The following is a 27,436-nucleotide window of genomic DNA, read 5'->3' on the forward strand; positions in this document are numbered from 1 at the left end:
ATAAAATAGAAGAAATTAAGTTATTTATTTAGTTACTACACTAAAATAATGTTATAACTATTCTACAAAAGAACAAAGGCTAAATTAGCGGGTTGTAAACGTGTCTTCCTGTTCCAAGCGAGTGGGATTACTCTCATTAATTAAGTTTTTCTAACTTTGTCTGTTCATCTCCTCTTCTCTTGGATGCCCTGTGTGATTATTGATCGAGTTGCTAAGCTCTCCTGCAAATTTTTGTGGGAAAAATCTAGTCAAAAGCTAAGAAAGAAGAGGGTTTGGTTATCTCTCTCTAATCTTAAGTAGTGTTCATCTTCTACCCTTGTGGCTAAGATTATTATTTTTTTTTCCTATTTTGAACCAGATTAAGCAGCCTTAGAGGTATCAACTCCTAGAGATGGATGTTGGTCTTTGATTCTATGTTAGCTATTTGGCCACCATCTTTGAAGGTTTATTCAGAATAGCTCATCATCTAACCTTTGGGTTCATCTCTGGATCTCTTCAATGCCCACTAACCATTGGCCTACCTTTGAGGATATTGCTTGGGCCAAACATGTCAATATGGTATCTGAGTTGTTTCAGAACAATAATATTGAAAATTACTTCTCTTTTAAGGTCTCTCCTATCTCTAGGGAAGCTAATTAACTTCTAATTGGTTGGCTAATTATGGTAGATTTTTTTTTGGCTTCTAGTGCACCTGGGATGGGTTATCTATCTTGTTTGCTTCAGATATTTGCCTCATATCTTAATGGGTCTTTTTGTAACCGAGATAATTAAGGCTTAATATAGTTTATTTAAATTTTTTTTTTTAAATTAGTTTTTGCATAGGGAAATATTGAATATTATGATTTACGTTTTACCTTTGACTATTTTTGACTTTATGATTTTTATATGGTAAGTTATAATTTATTTAAAAATAAAGCATTCATGGACATTTAGCAACTTGGTTATGATTGAAAATATTGGCTATATTGAGCCATATTGATTCTAGCAATTGCATTGGGAGAGTTTGGATGGAAAAACTAATCGTTACTACTTACTAATTACCACTAGGAACTAATCGCTTATATTTGTAGTACATAAAAGTGAGTTAAAATAGAGCCAAAAACTACAGGAGGAAAATTATCATTTGCTTATAGAAAGAGACTTAATTTAATCACAGAGAAAACCCTACTTAGGGTGTTGATTGAAAATCAAACGACAAATATAAGTATCATTATGGTGTTTTTTGGTACTATCTGAAGAAAAAAAAAACATGGGTCAAACTGAAAGTAGTAAAAACAAGAGATTTCTACTCATTAATTATGTATTTCATTAAGAAATTCAAGAAACTGGGCGATTAAAAAGAAGCTGACCCACTCTTGCAAAAGGGAAAGAAAAAAAAAAAAGGCAACATTTTTTTTATTATTTTCACAATCTCTTCCAGATAGAGATAGGAAAGTTTATGTGATCAGAATAGCTTGGAAGAGTCTGTAAACATTGTAAGCCACCACACATAGTAAGTGAACAAATAACTTATTTCCTTTCTACAAGTCTAACAATTATTTCCTACAAATAGTATTGACTGTATAATTCTACAAGAATGGCTGCTAAAGACCTAATTGCACAGGCTTTTATACAAGACATAATTTAGAATCAGCTGGACATCAAGAAAGGAAAAGAAGAGGAATACAAAATGAATTAATATTTGACTCCGAGCAGCTTGATAATTTTACTTGCAAAAGGAGGAGGGGTCAGATAGGGTTGGTGTCCTTATTTGCACTTTTCTTTTGACATAGGGACTGAAGAGCAGAGATGATCCACCCATGAGACATCATGTTTGCATAGCAACCATAGTCCTGGGGAGTATAGAGTTGGCAAGCTCTTCGTTTATCTTCGTTGGAAGTGGTGGCATCTGCTTCATTATTTCAGGACTATCACTCATCCTGCAATACAGTTGCACTCATTATTAGGGTGTTTTTAACTAGGTTCAAGATGAAAATTAAGCAAAAATCATCTCTACTTTATTTGACTTCTGCACAGAGCCCAGGAATCTCTTTGTCCATGTGTCCAGGCGAGTAATCCAGATTATTTAATAACCCAGCAAAGTACAATGTGCCCTTTACTTCTTTCAAGTAAAACAAATGGCATGTGTGCATCAGAAGAAAACACTGTATCCAATTGTGGCGAGAGATTAAGACTAGGAAAGAACAATAAACTAACATGATACAGTAGTTTAATTTTGTTTTCCTAAAGTTCACTAAATACCCAACATTTGCAACTTACGAGTTTTGACTACTAGATAATTAGATAAGTATCACTAATTTTCATGAGATACACATAATAACAAAATGTCGAAGTCCTAAAGATAAATAGTAAGTACTTGAGATGGAAGAAGAAATAAGGAAAGAGGATAGGAGGTCTTCCTGATGATGATGATGATGATATCAACTCCAACAATTAGGCATCATCAGAAACACAGGGTGTTGATCATTTGAAGAATGAAACTTTGCTCACCATCTTGATCATTTAAACATAAAGATAATATTATAATGAGAAAACCTCCAATGATTCAAAATACTAGTGTCCTAGAGGGATCAAAAAGGACCAAGCCAAGTTAGATATTCTAATAGGCTCATCACCTTTGCAATTTCTTTCTTCAGTGAACATTGAACAATCTCAACCTTCCAATGGAAAAGGACCTAATAAGGTAAAGACTAGACTCTGTGAATCAAATATCACAAATAAAAAACTTCATCACCAAAGTGGGACCACCCAAGTAGGTGAAGGCTGGTCATACCCAAGATTTTCTTCTCCAACTCAAGGTTCAATATTAAGATATAGTTTGGAAGTTATGAGACAGATGTTCAATATGAAACTAAGTGGGAAATAAAAAGAGTTAACTTGGAAGATTATTCCTAAAACCAATGATAATGACATCCCTTCTTATCATGAAATCTTCTCATATAGTAAGATGCCTTGGTCTCTAGGAAATAATATTTCAGGCACAATATCGTCCATATTTCATTCAACTACATGCTTTCAGTGACATATTTATATGTTAGCATAGTGGAGAGGTCTTTTGCAAATTTTACTATTCGAAAAGGATAAGCATTTGAAGACATACTCTTTCAAAATCGCAAGAATATTATCCCGTGTCTGACAAAGTAAAGGGATATTTTCCTGTATCTGCAAGCAAAAACAGATATCGTAAGAATATAAACAATGGTGAAACCAAACACAGATTATATGACAGTTTTTGTGATGATGGCATTCAATTATTTAGTAAAACATATGCTCCTCTTCTCGGCATTCTCACAATCCTTCAGCAATTTTCAAGTTGTTCACAACTTCATCCGGTGAACAATGTTTTCTTCAGTGGGTTGCCTCAGTGCAGAATTACATAATTATTCACTAAATATATTGTTCGTCAATAATCTAAATAAGCTTTAGCAAACTATTTGTAATGTTGTAGCATCGATTATTGTTGCTGTGAGGATTTCTCACAGTACTTTTATTTTTGACAGCTCTTACATGTTCTTTTCTACATGAAAAAATTCACAGATTTACTAATGAAATGACTTTATGTATCTTAATTCCATATTTCAGAAAACTGGATTCTTCTGGATTTTTTATGGAATTACTTATAGTTGGTTCTAGCTTTTAATTCTTCGCCATGCCCATAGTATTCCAGTCTTCGAGAATGAAGAGCAGGAATAAATCTAACTCGCAAGAGCATCAATTTGAATACCATGATTTCAGAAAAGACAGGCCAAAAGGCCATAAGCTTACTTGGCAGGTTTTTCTATCACTAGCTTAATAGTTATCAAATTGGGGTCAAAATTCATATTACATCGTAATGGAAGATCAATACTGCCAATAGATGCATACCTGCATGTTTGTCAGATTAGTATATACTTGGCTTAAGATCTGCACATTATGGTGAAGGAGCTGTCCTGTTGGACCTCCTATTGCTGCAAAACAAATGAAACAAATAAATAAGCTTTCCACATGTGATATCAATGAATAATGGAAATCACCTTGTAAGACAATGCTATCAAAATTTGTGATTCACAATCCTGGTCTTACAATCCAGGTAAGAATGGTTCTATGTGATCAAGATCTCATCACTGGGTCTGGGCCAAAGGAAGAACACAGGATATATCATGTAACTTGCTAATCTTTTCCAGATATTAAATCAAGTGGAAATTAAACTTTCCAATTTATATTTCAGAAGCAAAAGGTATCCATCTGTAAGAAGTCTTTACATCATATTAGTGACATCCTCAATGCTGTAAACTTTCAATGAAAAGGAGATGAGAATTATAAGGTAAAACTAGGAGAGAATGAATTTCCTTCTAACAAATGCCGTGGTTCCTATATAGCATCTTCTATTTATGTTGAATCTTAACATCCTTTGACAACAACTGAACATAAGAAAGATGGCCTACTTTTACACATCTTCTGAAGAATAATTCCGCAAAGCAAACTTTTTCTTTACACCAGAATCCATAATTTTTTATGCTTTGCACAATGGTAAAAGAAGAGATTTCATGTTGGAAGAAAAGGTTGAGCCGTTGAGGTGCTCCTGAAAGTTCTGGCCAGTTGAGAGCAACTATAGAAGCACACCAATGTCAAAGATTTGCAGTTATCTCATGCAAAGATGTAGAAGACACTGTAGCTTATAGATAAGAAGAGCCTGCAGCAACTACTAGCAGAAGCACTCGACAAGGTTTAGGTAAAAAACGTAACCAACCTTCATAGGAGATATCATCATCATCCATAGGAAGCATTTGCAGGGGATATGGTGGAACATTAGGCTGTCCTGCTATGTGAGCTGAAGGTTTAGCTGAAGGATCTCCAACTCTTTCCTGCAAATATAGAAAAAATCTTTTTAAGTCCAAACAAAATAACTTTCGAAAGAGAAGCACATATATTTGTGAAAATTCCACATCCTTTTCCAGACTAAAACTCAAAACCTTTTTCAAGCATTAGCTGCAAAGCTAATCAGAAATAAAACTATATCAATGTCTAGCTAAAATTTGAGATTACCAATACAAAGAGAGGCATTTGTATTTGACATATCAAATGGTAAGAGATGACAATGTGGAGAGCATGAAAGTTCAATGAGAGACGTTTCAGTAGGTTAATCAACTAGTGATGGCAGAGACTTTGAGAAACTAAATCTACAAAAGAGAAGTAAAGGCAAGGCCATATAGAAAGTCACTCATTGCAACAGTAGAGGTTTTGACCAATCTTCTTCTTCCAGTGTACCAACTGCTGACATGGAATCCTGAGAAAGGGACTTCGGTGTTATCAATAGGGTTTGATGTCCAACTTATCCGGATTTGAGTTCCTTGGCATCCTCACCTATTCAGGGATACTTAAAGCCTGAGTGTGCTGTGAATTATGACTTAGATGATCAATTCTGTAAAAGGTTATAATCAGTCTACCACATCTCCATAGTGGAGCTATTGTCTACATGAACCACAGACTTATATTCATATGACATTGTGCAGGTTGTGCAAGTCATGTACATTGCGAGCTGGTAGAGTACAATGAACGCTGATGAAATACAACAGCTTCTTTGATACTGAATATTAGAGTTATAGATATATACTATTTATTTATCTTATTTTATTGTGACCTTGTATAAATAGGGCTTTGCTCCCTCTTTCATCGCCAAGCAAATACAAAAACATTTTTCTCCAATCTCTTATCTTCTCCTCTCTTCTCCCTCAACCAATTTAGGGTCAAGGCCAATATAGTTACATCGTATCATAGCAATCTCGATCCCTAGAGACATTTTAAGTTGGATTTCTCATTCTCCAACAGTCTCTCTCTCTATCTCCCTCTTCGATTGTTTTTTTATTCTTTCACCATTATCAAGCTCAAGAACTGCCCCCTCACTCCTCGAGCTCGCCTGCTGCTACAGCATCCACTACTGCAGCCTCCACTGCCGCTGCAGACGCAGCAATGGCAGTCGTCGCAGCGATGGCAGCAGTCAACCATAGCATTTGCAGCTGTCACTATTTTCAACAGCAGCACAGAGTGCTTTTCGGCCTCCTCGAGCTCAGTCGAAGTCAGAGCATCCCATCTTCTTCCTCTTCCTTGGTACGAGTTTCTCGCAAGTGTAGCAGCAACCTCCGCAGCCGCTGCCACCACAGCAGCAGCTACCACTGTTTTCAACAACAGCGCAGCCACTAGTCTCCACCATCTTCTTCATTCCGCAGCAGCACCGCATACAGACATTTTCAGTCATGCCACAATCACTAATACTCATCCAGCTGCTACCCCAATTAAGTTTCATGTGAAGCTTCAGCTCGATGATGGTCAGCTTCTTCTAGATCTGACTAGATATCGTCAGCTGGTGAGGGCACTCGTCTACTTGACCATTACCCGGCTTGATATCTCTCATGTAGTTGGTCTTTTTACTCAATTCAGACAGGCTCCTCTATCTGCACACTATGCCGCTCTTATACGCATTATTCGATACCTTCGCGGCACCATCACTCACTCTCTTTTCATGTTATCGACTTCCATCTTAGCCCTATGAGCTTTTTCCAATGCAGATTATGGTGGTGACAGGTCTGATCAAAAGTCTACTACTAGCTGCTGTATTTTTTTAGGAGATTCCTTAATTTCTTGGCATAGCAAAAAGTAGAATGCAGTGTCCCTCTCAAGTACTGAGTCAGAGTATCATGCTTTGTGTGCGCTGATGAAGGAGATTGTTTGGCTTCGTCGTCTCCTTAATGATATGAGTGTTCCCTTACCCCTTCCGACCATTCTTCATGTCGGCAATAATAGTGCTAAAAAACTTGCTGGAAACCCTATTTTTTAGAGAGGATGAAGCACAATGAAGTCGATATGCACTACACTCATCAAGAGTACCAAGCTGGCATCATTTCACTTTATCGCCTCAATACTAAGGAGCAGATTCCAACTTCTTCACGAAGTTTCTTCTCATTCCACACTTTGAGTATTTAGTTATCAAAGTCTCGGTGTATGATCCACCTTGAGTTTGAGGGAGAGTATTAGAGTTATTCAATATATATATTATTTATTTATCTCATTTTATGGTGACCTTGTATAAATAGAGTTTTGCTCCCTCTTTCATCACCAAGCAAATACAAAAATATTTTTCTCCAAACTCTTCTCTTCTCCTTTTCACTTCTCCCTCAACCCAATCTAAGGTCAAGGCCAATGAAGCACCGACACCTCTCCCAGGAAGAGGTGTCCGTGTCCGACACGTGTCGGACACGGACACGCGTCGGACACGCATGGGACACGTGTCCGACACGTGTCCAGAGTTTCCTAAAAAAAAAAAAAAAAAAAAAAAAAATCGACACCTTGTTGGGACACGGGCGGGGACACGGGCGGTATTTTAGATATTGTTTAACGGGTCGGGTCGGGGTTCGATCGAATGTTATCAACCCGGATCCAAACCCGATAATAAACCTTACCTTCACCGTTGAGCGATCGAAGCCTAAAACCCTCGAGCGGCCTACCGAGCGACGAGCAACGGTGAGCGAGTGCGACGGCCGACGGGAGCGAGTGCGACGGCCGACGGAGCGAGTGCGGCGAGCCGAGTGCGGCGAGGACGCGGGTTCTTCTCTCTCCCTCGTCTCTCGTCTCTCTCTCTCTCCCATCTCTTCCTCACTCCCGCCCTCCATTGCCTCCCTGTCTCTGTCTCTCTCTCCCTGTATCTTCCTCCCTCCCTTTCTCTCTCTCACATTCTCTGTCTCTTCCTCCCTCCCTCTCTCTCTCTCGCTCTCTCGCTGTCTCACTCTCTCGATGTCTCACTCTCTCACATTTTCTGTCTCTCCCTCCCTGTCTCTGTCTCTCTCCCCGTATCTTCCTCCCTCTCTCATTCTTTATTTCTCTCTCTCTCGCCGTCTCACTCTCTCTCTGTCTCTCTCTGTCTCTTCCTCCTTCTCTCCCAATCTCTCATTCTCGCTCTCTCTCGCTGTCTCACTCCACGCTCTCATTCTCTCTGTCTCACTGTCTCTCTCTCTCTCATTCTCTCTCTGTCTCACTGTCTCTCTCTCTCTCTCTCACCCACTGTCTCTCTCTCTCTCATTCTCTCTCGCTCTCCGTCTCTCCCTCCCTCTCTCTCGTCTCACCGTCTCTCTCTCATTTCTCTCTGTCTCACCGTCTCTCTCTCTCATTCTCTCTCTCTCTCTCACCGTCTCTCTCTCATTCTCTCTCTCTCTCCTCTCACCGTCTCTCTCTCTCTCTCATTCTCTCTCGCTCTCACCGTCTCTTTCCTCCCTCAATCTCTCATTCTCTCTCCTCTCACCGTCTCTCTCTCTCTCATTCTCTCTCTCTCTCACCGTCTCTCTCTCTCTCTCTCACCGTCTCTCTCTCTTATTCTCTCTCACTGCCTCTGTTATTAAATTGTTAAATTATATTAAAGCTTCTTTAATCTCTCGTCTATTAAATTGTTAATCTGCTAAATGCTAATACATATCTCTTTACTAATGTAGTTTTATTGCGATTGAAGAAAAATGAATACTGAAAATAATTCTGATTCTAGTCAAAATACTGTATCGTGTGTGGATGATAATGCTCCCTTGTGGAGATATGTTACTAAGATGGAGAAATTGAGAGAAGGTGGAGGAAATCATAATTTTAGATGCAATTATTGTCAACAAGTCTACAAGGGATCATATTATAGAGTAAAGGCTCATTTGCTGAAAATTAGTGGGCATGGAATTAGAGGTTGTCCAAAAGTGAGTAGTGAACATGTTATGGAAATGAAAAGGATTGTTGATATTGCCGAAATGAAAATTAAAAATTCGATGCCTAAACAAATTCCTTTGCCAAAATTTGGACAAGCGGCATCTTCTAGTAGCTCAGTTGGAGGTGTAGGTTTTGATATGGGAGGGACATCAAGAAAAAAAAGAGCAACAGGAATAACACCTATTGAGAAGTCATTTAATTCTGGTGCTCGCAATCAATTATATTGTGAGATTGCAAGAATGTTTTATTCAGCTGGGTTGCCTTTTCATCTGGCAAGAAACCCTCACTATGTTAGAGCCTTTCAATTTGCAGCAAATAATAATATTTCTGGATTTGTGCCCCCTGGCTACAATATGTTGAGAACTACACTACTTCAACAAGAGAGAGCAAATATTGAAATGTTGCTAAACCCTATTAGAAGCACATGGGGAGAAAAAGGGGTGAGTATTGTATGTGATGGTTGGACTGATGCACAGAGGAGACCGCTTATAAATTTTTTAGCGGTGACTGAGAGTGGGCCTATGTTCTTAAGAGCTGTGAATTGTGAAGGAGAATATAAAGACAAATTTTTTATCTCTAATTTGATCATTAAAATCATTGAAGAGGTTGGACCTCATAATGTAGTCCAAGTAGTTACAGATAATGCACCTGTTTGTAAGGCAGCAGGGATGCTTCTTGAAGCAAGGTTTTCTCACATTTTTTGGACTCCATGTGTAGTTCACACTCTCAACCTAGCTTTGAAGAACATATGTGCAGCAAAAAACACCGAGGCAAATGAGATTGTGTTTGATGAGTGTAGCTGGATTTCAGTAATTGCAGGGGATGTAATGTGCATAAAAAATTTCATCATGCAACATTCAATGAGGTTGGCTATTTTTAATGAATTTGTCAACTTAAAATTGCTTGCTATTGCGGAGACTCGGTTTGCTTCGGTGATTATAATGTTGAAAAGATTTAGAAAGATCAAGAACGATCTTCAATCAATGGTAATTAATGATAAATGGAGTTCTTATAGGGAAGATGATATTGGCAAAGCACGGTTTATCAAAGATAAAGTCCTTGATGACATTTGGTGGGATAAAATTGAATATATACTTGCTTTCACGAGCCTATATATACGGTATGCTACGGGTTGCGCATACGTATAAACCATGCTTACATTTGATATATGAAATGTGGGATACAATGATTGAAAAGGTGAAGACAATCATATTTATGTATGAAAACAAGAAAGAAGGCGATGAATCTATTTTTTATTCAGTGGTGCATAAGATCCTAGTGGATAGATGGGATAAAAGCAATACACCATTACATTGCTTAGCACATTCTTTGAATCCAAGGTTAATTTAATTTCTATCTTATGATTAAAAGTTTTATTGTTCTTTCATTGTTATTGTTTACTAATTATATGATTATGTTAATAGGTATTATAGCTCATCATGGATTCAAGAGGATCCAAATCGTGTACCACCGCATAAGGATTTGGAAATTTCTAATATGAGAAACAAATGCTTAAAAAGGTTATTTCCAAATGCAGAAGAACGGAAAATGGCATACCAAGAGTATACTAGTTTCTCCACATCAACCAAAAGTTTTGCTGAGTATGATTCAATAGCAGATAGAAATGAGTTTGATCCAAACATGTGGTGGGTTGCTCATGGTGCTTCTGCTCCTATTCTTCAGAATTTAGCACTTAGGTTACTTGGGCAACCTTGCTCTTCTTCAGGTTGTGAGAGGAACTGGAGCACTTATTCTTTCATCCATTCATTGAAAAGAAACAAGATAACTCCACAAAGAGCTGAAGATTTAGTATATGTGCATACTAATCTTCGCCTTCTATCAAGGAGATCTCCAGATTATTTAAGAGAGGAGACCAAGATGTGGGATGTTGGAGGAGATTCTTATGATTCCTTTAATGGTGCAGGAATGTTGGAGTTTGCTGATCTCTCAATTGATAACCGGATTTAGAGACTATAATGTTTGTTGATGAAGGCAACGAGGCAGTTGAAGATGAATGATCTACCTTATGTTGCTATTTTGTAATGATTGTTAGTTTTAAAACTTTTGTGGAACTCAGTTACTTGGATAGTAGGACATGTTTTGTTGATGAAGGCAATGAGGCATTTGATTGTCTTTCAATTTTGTTATTATCTTTAAATTAGTTCTTACAGCTTCATGTGTACTTCTTTTTGAATGATACTTCTTAGTTCTTATAGCTTGATGTATGTTTAACACTACTAGATTACAAATTTTTACTTTAGATAATTTTTTATTTTATTTATTTATTTATTTATTTCGCCGTGTCCTATGCTGTGTCCGTGTCCTATATTTTCAAAATTTGCCGTGTCGCCGTGTCCGTATCGTGTCGTGTCCGTGTCCCGTGTCCGTGTCCGTGCTTCATTGGTCAAGGCTAATATCGTTACATTGAAAATAAACTTATACCATGTTCATAAAGAAAATTGCAAGTGAACAAATTAGTGCACAAGCCTCTGTATCATTTATGTAAGAGAAATTATCAAAACTCCCAAAGTGTATTCACAAAACGCCAAAAGCATTATGAATACCTAGGTTCTATGTATTATTATCCATGAATTACATGTTATGGGCCTTTAAAGAAAGGGACGAGTTTTAAAAAACAAGCCCTACTGTTTTAGAAATTGATGCATCTTGAATTAGTTAACAGTTAACACATAACAAGTAACTACCTGATAAAATTTTGATGACTGAAGTCACCAAAATTTATTTCTAAAAAAATCACATTCCTCTTTTTGTTTCTTTATTATTAAAATAGTAATGCCACCTTTCCCTGTTGCAATTAAGCTAGGATAAAGGCTACTTAAGATTTAAGACACTCTCAAAGTAATGTTTACTGTTAAGAAATGTCATTGAGGAAGTATTGTATGTGATTCTAGCAATCTGTCACATCACCAAATCACAAGTCATTGACGACAATTAGAAGAGCACAAATTCAAGAAGCCACAAGCTTGAACTGCCCAATAGGAAGTAGATGATTTGGACATTAGAAAAAGGACTACCTTCTTATCTTTGCTTTTCTTCGCCAAGTTATGATCTTCTTTCCTTCTCTTGCCATTCTCCTTTTTCTGCAGGAAAAATAAAATTGCCATCAGCACTTATTTTAACAAATAGTCTACATTCTATAGTCTTACTCCTGACACAACTTAAAGGTTACATTTTCCATTCTGCATATAGGGAAATATTCAAATGACAAACCTCTGATACTGATCCCAGTTCGTTGGGATGAAAAGCCTTGGTGGTGGTGGTGGTTATTGTGCCGTAGGTTTTATTGGACTTAAATGAAAGCTAATAATTAACTCAAGAAGAATAAGTAACTAAGATTTTACTTCAACACAACGTAGGTAGATGAGCTATCCAATCCACAAAAAGGAAAGACACAGAAAGGGCCCAATCAAATGCTAACAGTGGTTTTACTAGGTGACTTATGTCCAAATAGGGTTAATGAGTGAAATTATTTATAATTGAAGGGTAGATCGTATAAATTAGGCCAACTCAATCAAGTAAAGGGACTAATAGAAAAGATAGAATAAAAATTATTTTAAACAAAAGCTAAGGATAGCTCCTATAAAGGAGAAGTTAGGTGACAATCAATCAAAGTGGTGTAAAATTTTCAAGGATATCCAATAATACACAAGTATGGAAGAGTGTTCTATTAAAGAAAAGATGCATTAAGAGGGCTGGAAGATAACATCATGACTTAGTGGGAGCAGCAATAAACAAGACATGATAGCACTTAGTTTAAGGAAGAATTTTAAACAAAGAGAACTGAGTGGAAGAGAAGGAACAAAAGCCAACCCCAGATGTTGTTGCCTTAATAAACAAGTGATATGCAACAGAAAGCACATTCAAGAAGGTTTACAGCTTAGCAATTCATACAAATGGTTTTTTTTTTTTAAATACTATTGATTCTTATTTACACCAACGATGGCCGTGCCGACCACCGGCCGTGCCATAAGAGAAGGAGAGAAAAAGGTAAGGGATACTTACCTTCGCCTTTATAGTCGCCGTCGCCATTGCTCGTCGCTTGCTGCTCGCCGTCGCTTCGTCGGATGCCCTAGCCCGAGAGAGGAGAGAGAGAGAAGAGGGTTAAAAAATTAAGTTGCATATCCAGATTCGGAACTTAAGTTTTTAACCCCCCCGCCCCCCCTCTCTCTCTCTCTCCTCTCTCGGGCTAGGGCATCCGACGAAGCGACGGCGAGTGGCAATCAGCGAGCGGCAACGGATAGCTCGACGACGAGGTCGATGGTGAGCGGCGAAGCTATTAGGAGAGGTGTCGTGCGGCACCCCTCGTGCCATTTGCCGGTATGCTGCCGGCACGACAAGTGCCGACAGGCACACCTCGTGCCAGTCGGCACGGCCATCCATGATTTACACAAGATGGAAGCATCATAGTTATAAAAGAGTACAAGGTTACCTTCCAAATTATATGTTTAGAAACTTAGATATCACTTTCTCCAACTATGGCCTTAAACTTCTTAAAGACAATCATCTGCAATTCTATATTATCCTTTAGTTATAGCATCGTATAATTCTATCCAGTACAACAATAGACACAAAGTTTACTTGAATAATCTAGTGATAGAATATGAAATCAGGTGTACCAATGCTAATGCATAGTAAGATTCTCATCACACATTTCATTGGGTTCATCCACTGCCTCTCTCCCTACAACTCTCTAATATTCCCAATATTTTTTGAAAAGTACAAAAAAATGTAAGAAGAAATAAAGATTTAAGCCGTAGAATTTAATAAGTAGATTTCCTTCACAACTGTACCAACTGAATAATATAGTTCCACAAACGTAAAGGTGAATTACCAACTACGGAATTGCTTGATTTGTAAGAATATCCAAAAATAAATAAAAATACTGGCATAGTTGCAAAGTTAAGGATGCATACTACAAGCTGTTAGACTTACGGTTATCCACCTGCACCGTAGGGCTACATCTCGTACTGTTTTATCCTGTAACTGCATGGCAATTTTAGCATAGCGAGAAAGAGTTGGTTCAGACGAGTACCTACAAGTTCATGTAATAAAATCAGTGCTTATTTCTTCTCCAATTGAAAAAGGACACATGAAATAAATAGTCAAACAGAAAGATAGATAAATAAATATTCATTACTAAAAGAATTAGAAAAAGGAGGAAAAAGTCTCCAATTCAGGTCATTAGTGTTCCTTCCACTGCCACTTACAACGGGACAACCAGGTCATGCCAGTGCTTTCTATGATCATGGGGAAGTCTACTCGTGAAATTACCAAGACCTCACCACACATTTGTTCTTAACTGAAGGCAAGAAACTACTCAGCTACTACTATCTATAACACAGGTTTCCATGCAAAGATTCAACAGTGTAATTCAGAATTTATCTTGGTTATATGTGAAATTCTAACAATGGTTTTATGGCTATAAAAATTTTAAGAAAAATCACTTTTAGGATGTTATATGTCAAATTACACAGCATGAGCTACAATTAAGACCAAAAATTGAGATCAATCTTGATTCTCAAAACTAAGCTGCCTTTCTATAACATCGCTATAGAGATACGAATGAGATATCTGGAAATACCTATACTCCTATGACTTTTCGACTTAATCCAAACAAAAACTAAACTAAATACAATTTTATCTTATCCCCCCAGAATTCAATCAAATTTCAAATTCCATACACCAAACATATCATTTAACAGGACAAGAATTTCCCATACCCAATCCAAGCAGCCAAAAAATCAGCTTCTTTATATCAAAACGTAAAATTTGAAAACTCCAAGAAAAGCATAGCAGAGAATGTAACAAGACACTGCAAACCAACAAAAATTCTAAATATTGGACATATTTTCCGTACCCAATCCAAGCAACCAATAATTAAGACGTAACGTTCGAAAATTTCAACAAAAGTAAAGCAGAGAGAAGATAAGATATTTAACCAAATCTTGAACGTACTTACTTGCTAAGCCCTTCTTCCAGAATCGCCTGCTCCTCCGCCGACCATTCGATCGACAGACCGGGGTTGTGCCTCAGCGCTTGCTCGGGACCCGAATTCCCTCCCGCCCCCGCATCCCCGCTGTTGCTAGGGTTTCCGCCGCCGCCTCTCTGTACTGAAGGGGGACCCATGTGGGTCCCACCCTGGTTCCCCGACGAGTTCGCGTTCGCACCCATCGGAGAAGCGGAAACCCAAATCTCAGGCTCCCCGGATTTGCCGGCGGCTCGCGCCAATTCGTGCGTTCTTCCCGCCACGATACCAGAGAAGCCCTTCTCCTTCTTCTCCTCCTCCTCCTTCACTCTCTCGGTTAATGAAATTATGCAAACGAGGAGGTCGTTCTCCTTCTTCCCCTCGTCGAATCGTTGAATTCTTTCCTCGTTTCGAGTATTTATTTGAATTTAGATTTCAAGCTCAAAAGTTATTTATTAGGTATAAGAAGATATATATCATCGAATGTCCCCAAAATGTTGCCAAGGATAAAATTACAAACAACACCAACCTAAGTACCTTCTCCTTAAATTACATTTTTACCACTATATATATATATATATATATTAGAAATTCTTTTCTTCTCTAAATTTTTGGAAGATATGAGGGTGGGACCCTAATTAAACACATATAAGTTAGGAAATCTTAGTCATCAAAGATATAGTGGGATAGTCAATGGGATAACAATATTATTTATTATCTTTGTTTGTGTTGAGTTTTTGACTATTTTAATTATAGTCCTAATTATATTTAGGTATCTAATTTATTTTAAAATTTAAATATGAGATTTGGTGGTTTAAAAAATTCTTACTAAAACTTAGCATATTTTCCAGAGGATTTAAAATTTTCCTGTTTAATGGGTCAATGGTATCTAAATACACTTAATCTCATATTTAAGTTTTAAAGTATACTAAATACATAAAATAAATATTTACGAAGGCTAGTTTGGTCAAAAACTCCATGTTAAATAGTTGAGTCCTACTAACCTATCATAGAGGTTATGGGTTTAATTCCATTTTGGACATTTATCTGCAGCGTTTGAATTTATTGTGACTCATATTCTGAAGAATTGTTCTACTTGTTCAATCTATATATCGAAAGTATTAATTATTTTGTCCGGTCTAATAATTAGCATATAAGCTATTATAAAAAATTACAATTGGTTTAGCTTGTCTTATCCAAAAATTTTAATAAAAGTGATTAAATAATAAACCTGTAGGCTAAGTGAGCAGGTAACCCTTCCAATTATTCTAACAATTTTCTCTTTCTGTAACAAGGAATTAAATTAGGATAAAAACTTCCCTGAATTTTAAGAGAGCTGCTCCTGCAATTACCCAAGAGATGATAAAGATTGTTAGATTATTAAAGACCTTAAGCTTTTAATCCGAGAAGTAGAAATTTTTACTCAAAATTCTCAAAATCAAACCTTCTGTTCCTATTATTTGTTTTGATTCCGTATAGAAAAGACTCTGCACGTCTTATTATCTATTATCTATCTTCAATCTAATTTTCGCACCGGTGTTTGGATTATAACCTAGATTATCCAATTTCACTTCCATCCTGCATTGACTTTAACCAGAATCTGGACTAAATCTACTACGGATAGCAACATTTTGTCCAGCAAAGAGAAAGATTATTGAAAGAAAAAAGAAGTACTGGCACCATTTGTGAAAATGATATTTACCAGCAGCACTAGATACCAAAGTCTAGTGCTCCCACCAATGAGTAAGAAATAGACAGTGCAGGATTTTTACCAAAGTAGGCCTCCTTAAAAATTTAAATGTCATCTGCCACTCATCCATCCAGAAAAAATGTATGACTCTGTTAATGCTTTATATTAAATATAGAATGCTAAGTCTATTGGTTAGTCAAAAACTGACACTTTTATTAGCTTTCAATTTACAAAGTTATGTAAGTCAATCAGCTTAGCAAGATGGAGGCTCACCTACCTCTTTAATTTTTATTTTTAATTTTTTCAGTCATTAGCATGTTTTTATACTTCCCTTTCAATCAATAGAAGAAGAAGAAGAAGAAGAAGAAAAGGGGGGGCGGGGGTGGAAGAAAAAGGAGTTAAGGTTGTGGGTCTTTGTATAACCAATAGACTTAACGGTGGTACCACTCCTTGGATAAGATACAAGTGTTTATCCATCTCAATTGGATATCTTTCTTTTATCTAATTTGCAACTTGATAAACCTTTCCAATTGATCCTGTTATAATATAACATAATATGATATTCTACTTCATCCAAAGAGTTGAGACTTAGAGACCCAGATTGAGGTGTGGTCTATATTGGTAATTTAAGTTTCCTAGGAGTGCTAGTTTGGTCAAAATACTGAGACAGTTGCATACAAAGTATCTACTGCTTGGCCAACGGAGGCAAGCACGTTTGTCTACTTTAAGTGGTCCCTAATAGATGCAGGTTAGGTGGCCTGTCTTCAATCCACAAGAACCTCCAGGAGAGTCCAAAGGGGAATTTGCAACTACAACAAGCCCTAGGAGAGGACAAAGAGAGTGATGGGATCCATTTGTTAGCAGTCTTGGGGAACTTCTTCAGAATAGGACTAGGAAATGAATAGGGGGAATGCAAGGAGTGGAAATTTTCCAAAGTAGGCACAAGATTATTTACTTACTGTGGGCAAACTTTCCAAGTCTTTCACATGTTTGGTAATTGAATTCCCCAGTAAGAGCCTGTATCAGTATCTCCCATTCCTGAATTCCTGAATGCATGAATCCCTTTCAGTCCTTGCACATTGTTTATGATACATTGAGTAACTCTTGAACAGTTTTCACAGAATAACTAACTGTAAACTAAAATTATTCTCCTGTAAATTAGGTACTCATAGCATGACTTGAGATCGAAGGTGCAATTTTCACTTTAAAAAACAACGTACCTCTATGTGGCATCCACAAAAACGAAAAATAAAAAAGAAATACTCCTATGAGAGCTGCTGCAAAGATGTGGAAATATTTACGACAAAATATAATAATTTCTTTCAGAGAGGATATTTAGTTATACAGAAGCTGGTTTACTCTTGCCTTTCCTCTCCTCCCATTAGAAGCATCACACTGGAAGATTTAAGAAGGAACATGGTTGTCATTCCCTTGCTCAGTGCTCGCAATCAGAGTTGATACAGGCTGCATGGAACTATGGAAGCAATCAGATGGAACTTTCAATATCATTCCAATTTGTTGAAATGGAGATCAGCTTTCATTTTCTGCATTGGTATGAGCTTAATTTGAAGTGTACGGTATCGGATGATTATGTACAGATTTGCTGGAAAAGAGGGAAATCCAATGAGTATGTACTCCACCAAACGTATACACCAATTAAACAATGTAGATGAATAGGATGTGCAAACGAGTGCAGATTAACTACCAGAAATTAACTGAAGATCAGTTTTAAAGAACAAACGACTTGAAATAGAACAGTTTTGGCAAGTAAGTGATCAAACTTAGCAACACATGCAATATGAGAAATAACTGTCAACTACAACAAGAAGTCAGTGATTATCATTGTTGCTAAAAATTCTACGCACTAGTAAATACTCACCACTACCTTTTCTGCTAATATGTAGCATCAAAAAGATTATATGGGCATTAATGAAATCCCTATTAAATATTTAAATCATTACCCACTGGATGAAATTTCTTAAATATCACAATTTAGAAACAAAATACTGATTTATAGTTCCATTACATTTGTGAGTGTGCATACCCATCAAATTAAAAGAAGTAATTGTAAGACCATTAAGGCCAACAATTTTTTATTGGTCAAATGCCCCACAATTAGAGAACATATCCAAAAGATGCGTCTTGGTAAGGTGGGGTCTTTTAGAAAAGATAGAACAAGAAATACTTGAATCTGACATGATTGAGGTATGACATCATCGGAGATAAGTTTTCTGAAAATTTAAGAAAAATGATTTGGACATATCCATAGGGAGAAAACATAGTAAATGAACAGGGCAAAAGTGCAAGAGAAAGATCAGAACTGACTAGGGAGGTAATTCTGGGGAAAAAGGGGCATAGTAGCACCATGCTTGATAGAGAACCAAGCCTGAGACAAAGCTGACTAGAGTGAAAGAATTAATATAACTGACATCACATAGCTGCAAAACTTGGTTGTTATTGTCATTGTTGTATTTTGATACTTAGTGAGATAAAGAGATAATAACTCGTGAGCTCCAACGTCACCTTCCCAAACTTCATTGTAGGATATACAGTTTCAAGAGCATGAGTGACGATTTTAAAAAAGAAACGAGTCAACTTCATGAGGCTAGCAAATCAAACACTACATTCCTTTCCATAGTTATCAGAACTAGAACAGGTCGGGTGGTCGAGCGATGAAGTAGTGAATTGACCACCAAACCAATTCAGTTTTATCATCAGACCAGGAAAGCAAACCCGGTAAAAATCGGCTAACTCGGCAGTTAAACCGACAACTCATGCAACCCGACCATTTCTGGCGAATCGACATAATCTCTTACTTTTCCAAAAAATCCTAATTATCTTTAATATTTATTTATTATATTCTCTATCATAAGTGTATTTTGGTCCTAAAATTTTGAAAATGTTTAGTTAATATTGTGTTTTAAAATTTTATCATTGTTAATTTATCAAATAAATTGACTTCTATAGTTTTATTTAATTTCATGTTTCCGGCTAAGAAACTATATTTATGTGTTGAAAATGTTTAGCTAATAACATACTAGTTATTATTATTCAAGAATTGATCAATATGTTGTTGGTTGTGATATATAAAACCACAGTTTTTAAAATTTGTTGTTGTTAAACATAAAGATTAGTTTTAAAAGACAAAGTAATATAAGACATACAATTATACTATTACTACTATAAAATACTTTTTTTGGTTTTTAGAATTATTTAGAACTATATATATTAATTAAATAAACATAAAATATTTTAAAAAATGCAGTAACCCGAGCGGTGGTGAACCACCGGCTAAACTAATAATCCAGTAACTCGATTTCTAACCGGATCAACATCCAGTCTGGTTCTGATAACCACGCTACATTCAATAATCCTAAGGAGAACAAGTGAAAACTCATGTGACAAATATCATAACTCCCCAAGGTCATTAAAGTTTCTTGACCCCAAAGAAAGAAAAAAAGAATAAGTGAAAAGAATGACATAAATATGAACTTACCTTGCAAATCAGTACTTGGTACTTCTAAGATCTGTGCGGCCTCACTGTCCAAGCTCCACAAGATTTTTATGGGGCACTGAAATCTAGAAACCTGGAGACCAACTTGAATTGCCACAATGTCACTTCTGAGAGATTTATGGATGTTTCGGAAAAGATTGAAGCTTTTCTCTCAGACAGCACAAGAGAAATCCAAGTATCAATGTTATAATCATTCCAAGCTTCCCATGCTGATTTGTTTTATTAACTGTAGAAAACACAAGATCTTAAACAAAGTAACAAACAGTTCCTCTTCTAATAACAAAGTATCAAACTAAAAGGATGGATCCACTTAGGAAAGATGAGAGAATGACAGTCAGATCCTTGGAACAATATAATAGACAGGTAACAAGAAGCTACGACCAAATGACAAGTGAGTGAACGGATTATTGAAGCCATGAACTACCTTGTAAAAATACTTCTTCCTCAACTTGATAGCCATTCGTATGCACCTCTTCACATTAATTTTCAGCATATTATCATTGAACATCTGTAGAATATAGGAGCAAGGCAAAACAATATGTAAGCTTCAACTCAAGTAACCACAAACTAGAAATTTGATTGTCGCCGGGGAAATGGCAGCTCATCTTAAAACAACAAAGGGACTTCTCAACAATCGTAGGAATAATTGCAGTGTAAGTGAAAAGTGATTTCTAGTTGAAGAGCAAGAAGAAAATAAATAAATAAATAAGGCTATACTTCATAGACTTGTAGTTAATATAATAAAAGGATTATAAGTGATGAATGACTTTACTACAGATCCAAAGTGTCTATGGAACCACACAAAATGAAGCACTTGCTTAAATGCTTAGATGTCTAGCCAAAATTCTTGACTCTTGAATAAGCAGATGCTGCAGATTAGGACCTAACACTGTCCCAAACACAAAAAGATATACTTAACCCAGAAAATCTGGCGAGGATGAGACAAAAATGACCTTATCTATATCTCAAAAGCTTTGAAAATAAAGGGGGACATAGAGAAAGATAAACTTGCCTTAATAACATCATCAATCGAGTGACTTTCACTCATTATCTTTTGGCGATTGATGGTCAAAATTGCTGCTACACAGAATACAGGCAATTCATCATCCCTACTGTTTGTTGATGCAGTTGTGTCACAAACCTGCAACTGATCGTGCCTTGCCCAGAAATTAGCCCTTGACAAGCCACAAAGAGGATGATTTGTAATGGATCTCACTCCATTGCTATAAGATCCACAACTTTCACCATTTTTATAATGAGACTGCATGCTTTTAAATTTTCTTTTTCCATTCTCTGGAGATGCTTCTGCTTCTGCAGGTGAATGATTTCTAGGCTGTAAAACCAACGGTTCTAGGCAATTTTCCTCTAACTGGTGAGTTACTGCTTCATCAAAATCAGCAGCCCACATCATCTGGAACAGATAATTAGCAATTAAAACGCAGATAAAAGAAGAAGAATGGAAAAGATTAAAATGAAGCAAATTGTAGTTAAAAAGTATATCATAACTGTTGAAAACATAAAATATAGAGATGGCCAATTGAGGATTTTGTTCTTTCTTTTAATAACTTCAAGTGAAATTTCATACTGCAATATCAAATGTGTACTAGGCCTATGTTAATCTTCACCTGATGAAAGGGAAAGATTTTTAAGAAATTAACATCAAGTTACTAACTTAAAAAGTAAAAACAGGACAACAAAAGATATTGCAAAATTTTGTCTTAAAATATCTGAAGACCAAAGGAGAGAGAGCAAGGGTGTTTATGGGATAGAATTTTCTAAAGTAGTTTCAATTTTTCTGTTTATTAAAATTCAAGGATGGCCGGCCTATGACACGGCCCATGCTAACCACAAGCCGGCACGGCACAGCACGTGCTATAGCATTTGCTAGCTGTGCCGCAAGAGAGGGAGAGAAAAAGAGGAGCAAAACTACTAACTTTCACCCTTCGCCGCTTGCAGTTGATTGCGATGGCAAGCGGCAAAGGGCGAAGATGAGCAGATAGCTGCTTGGAGAGGTGTCGTGCAGCATCCCTCGTGCCACGTGCTGATACGCCACCGGCACGATAAGTGCCAACCGGCATGGCCATCGCTATATCAAATAACAAAGTTCAAAGTTCTAGGAAAATTCCTTCCTGTTACTTTTTTATCTAATCTCCTTGCTTGTCACTTTCATTACCAGTCCTATCTTTTGATTCTTGAATATTTAGAGAATGTATTCATGTAATGGCCTTCACTACCTATCTTATGTACATTTCCTTTTTGCATCCTCTTGAAGAGACACAAAACTCTTGCATAAGGATTTCGTATGGTTAACTATATTCATAGGTTGATCTCATCGCGGATAAAGTTTAATCCAAGCATCTAACTGAATTAATTACATATGCGAAACAATATATTAATATGCTTTGACAATCTATGAAATTGAAAGATACCAAGTATTTCTTTCAACAGGATTCTATCATTTTTGTATAGCTAAACAAAATGGCATGAGGGATGCAACAAAGTAAAACAATAATATCTACCACTCCACTTTCCAGATTGGCAACATCTTGAAGATACAAACCTCCCACATGCAGAGGGCCTCATCAAAGGATAGCTCCCGACGGAAAAGCACCAGCAACATTCGAAAAGCAAAATGAAGGCTTTCAGCACCAATAACCAATAAATGTCCGAACAATTCAGCATCCGTTAATTCCAAGATTTTCCATAATGCTTGCAACTGTTTCATAACTCCAGTTGGTCCTTCCATCTGAAAATTTTCACGCTGGAATGCAGGTATAATAGATGTAATTTGTCAATTTTGTACAATAGTAAGTTCAGATGGAGAATACAAACTCAAGAGAAGAAGGCAGCAGTAGTACCATTCTTCGTAAAAGCATCTCAAAGCACCAAAAGGCATCTGCATCATCCTCATACAGGACAACAAATGGAGAAAGAAGATCACTCATACCTGTAACCAAGCATCCCATTCAAATATAGCAAGTAAAAGTTAAGTTATGATCTACTTCATTGAGATTCACAAAGAAAAAGAATTTTCATGACTCTGAGAAACAATAATGGCAAAACCTTGACAGTATCCTGTTGCAGGATCCACCCATGCATAAACAGCAAGAATGTCTGACATTCTGGCCATATTTTTTGAGTCTCCATAGAACTCGAGATGACTGTCTGTTCTTACAACATCAACAACTGCAAAACAGTGCATTTTCACTTTCACAATTAGATGAAAAGTAAATATAGTCATGCAAATGCTAAAATTGGAAATATGAAATACTAGCATACCAATTCGATGAAGAGTCCAGAGCCACTCAGAAACTCTATCTTCATTGGCAAGTAAAGTGCTGGATGTAGTTCCAGCAAAAGTAGTTGCCTCTGGAGCATCTAATATCCTCAATCCATCTACTATTTCCGTCTTATATTCCTTGCCTTGTGGCCATATATCCTGTTTCTGGATATCTGAATGAAAGATATTAGTCTCACTGCTGTTGACTCGTGATAAAACATTGGAGGAGGCATTTGATTCCATAATGAGCTCCACATTGTTATTAATTTCGAATGTATGCATATGTTTATCCCTGAATTCTGACGAATTTTCCGGAACCAAACAACTGCTATCACGCTTCTCACTTCCATCGTCATCCATATCATCTTTCCAGAACAAGTTTGTTACAGGCAGAGGAGGAAAATCAAAAAAGCTCCCCGTGTCATATTTAGGTTCATTTACTTCACTCTCAGAATTTCTAGAGAAACAATTATATGTCCCAGAGGAGGGTAAAATATCTGAAGAATCATAAGCAGCAGTATCCGCGCTTACCCTGAAACTGCCTAGCTCAGCTGAATTACTACAGCTTTTCCTTTTGTGCTTACGGGATATGTCTGTACATCCATTAGTTAAATCCGGGTGCTCCTCTATCTCATTAGCCGTATCTTGAGAACACTGCCGACTTGTGGTTACTGTTTCTCTTATGATATTGTCTTTTGACATAGTCCTTACATCCATCAATTTAGACCCAACAACATAGGCAAGTTCACCTGTGCCAACACTTGCATGCATCCTTTGACATTGCCTAATTAAATTTTCATACCTTTCCCTGCATTAAATGCTTCTTTAGTTCAACTCCCAATCTAGAAAAGATAACCATAGAGAACTACATACTTCACAAGCAACTAAGAGTACACCTATTTGATAAAATAGGCATCCGGATAAGAGAAGCTAATACAAACAATATCTAATATTTTTTTCTATTATCAGCGACTAGTGTTCATCCATTAATATAATAAGTGAAATATGGGACCTTCGTGCCATCCTTAGTTGCCTCCTTTGCTCTGAAGTGCTGGTCAAGGCATAACAACCAAGAAGGAATTCCCAAACTTCTGCACGTATAGATGGATCCACACCCTGCTCATGGAGGAAAATAACTGCATTTGCTCATAGAAAAAGAGGGAAAATTCATAACTTTAAACTAGAAATTATTTAGCTTAACATGCTTGAAAATTGTGGTTGATATATGTGTATTGTTTTCTAATAATGTGATGAGGAAGTTTGATAAATTGATTGTGCTGCAACAAGTATCACTGTGAATGCCATAAATGTACCTTTTATCTTAAAAGATATTTATAGCACTATTCTGCTACATGGTGTAATGAAACTCCTCCAAAGCTACAGTAACAAAGGTTCCTCTTATAGGTAGTTAGGTACAGTAAGAACACAGCCAAAAAACCATGATTTTTCGTGGACCTAAATAACTTAGTAGGGAAACTAGCAACCATTTCGCAGTACAGAGGCAAATATCGTCATTTAACACACGAGCAGAAGTACAAACAGGCAAAGGACTCACCCTTAATCAATTAAACACCTATACTCCCATATATTTCTGACTAAATATGATGAGAAGATGCATCACAAATCCATTCAAAGGACTCTTAGTAAGGAAGGGAACTAATAGTTGAGATGGTCAGACAATTGTGTGGTGTCACCTTCAAAACTAGATAGATGTGTAATGCTATTAAATCACCTCACTTTACTTCTGATGGAAGAGGAATTTATAAAAGATATGTAACAAAATTGCACTGGTTTGTTTTATTGTGAAAAGAGAAGATATGCAGGTAAAGTCTAGATAACTATAGCGACAACCAATGGTCTCCCAGAACTAGGAAGGAATACGAAAAAAAAAAGGCAACTCACCCCTAAGACAATTAACTTAAGCACCTTGCGGAAACCAATAACTTTCCCATCACCATTGAAAATTGCTTGCCACTTTTCTGGCTTGAGCATTTTGTTTCCCTGCATAATATCAGATAAGATAGGAAAAATATACAAAGAGGAGATTTTAGATAGAGAAAATAGCATACACAAGTAATGACTTGCATTTTGACAACAAAAAATGAACTAGGCATAATATTGATTTCTCTCAAATGGCTCAAGAAAATATTCAGAAAGGTTCATTGTGATCATTTCAAAATTACACAAAAGAGATGAACAATTAATAGCGTCAAGCTGTCAACTTTGAAACTGCATTTGTATCATTATTGCCACTCAAATAATACAACCTCAAGCCAATAATTGGGTTTCTCTGAATAGATATTATCATATTAATTAGCAATATCGTTGTCTTGAATAGGTTGTAATGTTGTATCATGTTAATTAGCTATATATGTGATTGAGCAGAGATAACATCCATGCTGTTTAGTTTAATAGATCCACTACTTTGACAATTTATTTACATTGTTGGTTAAAATAATTTTCTTGTCCTACTAGATTCTTTCACCTGATAAATATGCAAGTCCATCTCTAAATACAATTAATCACTTCTAAATTTCTAATCATTTTATTTCCTTCTAAAATGCATCTAGAAGTCCTTTTCTAGTAGTTAGATACAAAACCAGACTGCTCTCCTGTGCGCCTTCAAGTCCTTTTTGTCTTTTGTAACCCATCATCTCTCTTAAGATTCTAGCCGTCCCTCAGTACGGTCATTTCTCTTTGACAGTTTGACCATAGTTAACGTAAACAGCTAAACTATCTCTGGCTCATCTCTACAAGTGTACACTAGTTTTGCATTAGGAACCTTAAAAAATCGTGCGATATGGTGACCATAACTTAAAATATCCAGTGACATAGAATGAAGTTTGTCACAGCATTCTAACATTGTTAATATGATGTTTTTTCCATAAATTTAAACTCCTTTTCTTCCTCTAGTGGATCGCAAACGACCTAGATAAGCTATAAAAAGAAGGATTATATATAGAAAATTGCATAAATAGATTATCGAGAGGATTGAATCTCTGAGGTTTATATTCTCAAATCAAGAATTAAGGATTTGGATAGCGCGACTCCAATCAAAACCGAACCTTTGCAGGCGAGTGATGACGGCAGGGTTCCCGAATCTCTCGAACTATCGAGCTCACACGTTGCAGATTGACCACACCCGCCCTCCCGCACATCCACCGCTTATCCTCCCCATCCACCGACATCACAACTCTCTCTTCCTCCCTCTCTCTCTATCTCCTCTCCTCCTCACTCACTCTGCAACCAAAACAAACAAACCCACTTCAAATCACTATCTCTTAACCAACAAAACAACACACCTTCTGCGCCCAATTCAGAAAACCCTAGATCGATCCCCGAGCAAGACTAAACCAAATCGGCCGAAAGCGATCTCGCTCGGGAGATCATGGAGAGGAGAGTACAGCGGAAGGATGAGGATAGGGAATTGGGTAGGGATGGGTACCAAGATATGGGGAGGAATCGGAGATCTGGAGGCGTCGGAGAGCGATCGGAGATGTATCTCGCCATGGGGAAGAGAGATATGCCGTTTTCCTCTTTCGGTTGTGGTGTGGTGTTATTTTATTGGGTTTATTTAGGGGAGAAGAGAGAATTAAAAAAAAAAAAATATATATATATATATATATATGTATATATAATAGAATAATCTATAATATAAAAAATATATAACATATATTTGATGATGATGATGGAGTGATTGACCTCTCCAAGAGTAAATCCCTCTCTGGCTATTTTTTATTTATTTATTTATTTTATAAAATATTAATTAGTCATCCTGGCACAACCAAATCTAGATACTGATCATAATTAGCAAGTCAATCTCCAGACTTATTAACTTCAGATTCATTTTATAATATTAAAATTATTTTGATGCTTATACTTTTCTCAATTATATAAGTATCTCCTAAAGAGATTTTTATTTAAAACTATTTTTATTTTTTTACCAGCAATCTAAAAACATAAGGTTTTTGTGTGATTATGTAGAGAACCAAAATATTATACAAAGGATAAATTACTCTCTCTTTTTCTAAATATATGGGAAATTCAATTTGATTTAAAAAAAAAAAAGTAAGTTATAGAATTGGGATAAAGAATCCTAAAAAATTCAGAAGATTAGGAATTCCTAAAATAAAATCAGAAATTCCCAAAAATTTCTAATGTCCCTATGGGTCCGATTCAATCTCTATTTCATAACAATAAATGCATCTACCATGTTTGATCAAATAAATGTCTGATATTTTTAAGATGGGG

The 27,436-nt window shown here is 36.6% G+C and overlaps 3 protein-coding genes across 5 annotated transcripts; 1 reads left to right on the forward strand and 2 right to left on the reverse strand.

Annotated features, from left to right (window-relative positions):
* Positions 1-1,497: 1,497 nt before the first annotated feature.
* Positions 1,498-15,215, reverse strand: LOC140801776 (uncharacterized). 2 transcript variants are annotated; one of them, XM_073157056.1, is made up of 7 exons: positions 14,696-15,215; positions 13,669-13,768; positions 11,751-11,816; positions 4,730-4,844; positions 3,865-3,947; positions 3,101-3,162; positions 1,498-1,919 (listed from the first exon to the last, which is right to left on the reverse strand). In XM_073157056.1, the coding sequence occupies exons 1-7, from the start codon at positions 14,905-14,907 to the stop codon at positions 1,808-1,810; spliced, it is 750 nt and encodes a 249-aa protein (XP_073013157.1). In that variant the 5' UTR covers positions 14,908-15,215; the 3' UTR covers positions 1,498-1,807. The 2 variants fall into 2 exon arrangements, with proteins under 2 accessions (XP_073013157.1, XP_073013158.1); XM_073157057.1 differs by lacking the exon at positions 1,498-1,919 and adding an exon at positions 1,982-2,144 and having other exon boundaries at positions 14,696-15,203.
* Positions 7,853-10,430, forward strand: LOC140801775 (uncharacterized). The gene has a single exon (XM_073157055.1). The coding sequence runs from the start codon at positions 8,481-8,483 to the stop codon at positions 9,861-9,863; it is 1,383 nt and encodes a 460-aa protein (XP_073013156.1). The 5' UTR covers positions 7,853-8,480; the 3' UTR covers positions 9,864-10,430.
* Positions 15,216-17,569: 2,354 nt separating the features above from the next.
* Positions 17,570-26,757, reverse strand: LOC140801774 (rab GTPase-activating protein 22-like). Of its 2 annotated transcripts, XM_073157053.1 has the most exons (12): positions 26,631-26,757; positions 26,251-26,425; positions 25,088-25,186; positions 24,198-24,301; positions 23,185-23,993; positions 22,969-23,091; positions 22,764-22,852; positions 22,466-22,666; positions 20,918-21,316; positions 20,330-20,413; positions 19,888-20,131; positions 17,570-17,994 (listed from the first exon to the last, which is right to left on the reverse strand). In XM_073157053.1, exons 2-11 carry the CDS (start codon positions 26,371-26,373, stop codon positions 20,096-20,098), a joined length of 2,067 nt encoding a protein of 688 aa, XP_073013154.1. In that variant the 5' UTR covers positions 26,374-26,425; positions 26,631-26,757; the 3' UTR covers positions 17,570-17,994; positions 19,888-20,095. The 2 variants fall into 2 exon arrangements, with proteins under 2 accessions (XP_073013154.1, XP_073013155.1); XM_073157054.1 differs by lacking the exon at positions 26,251-26,425 and having other exon boundaries at positions 26,631-26,713.
* Between the last annotated feature and the right edge of the window lie 679 nt (positions 26,758-27,436).

This window comes from Typha latifolia, chromosome 15, assembly GCF_019914945.1.
Source record: "Typha latifolia isolate L0001 chromosome 15, TyphaL0001v2, whole genome shotgun sequence".
NCBI lineage: Eukaryota > Viridiplantae > Streptophyta > Magnoliopsida > Poales > Typhaceae > Typha > Typha latifolia.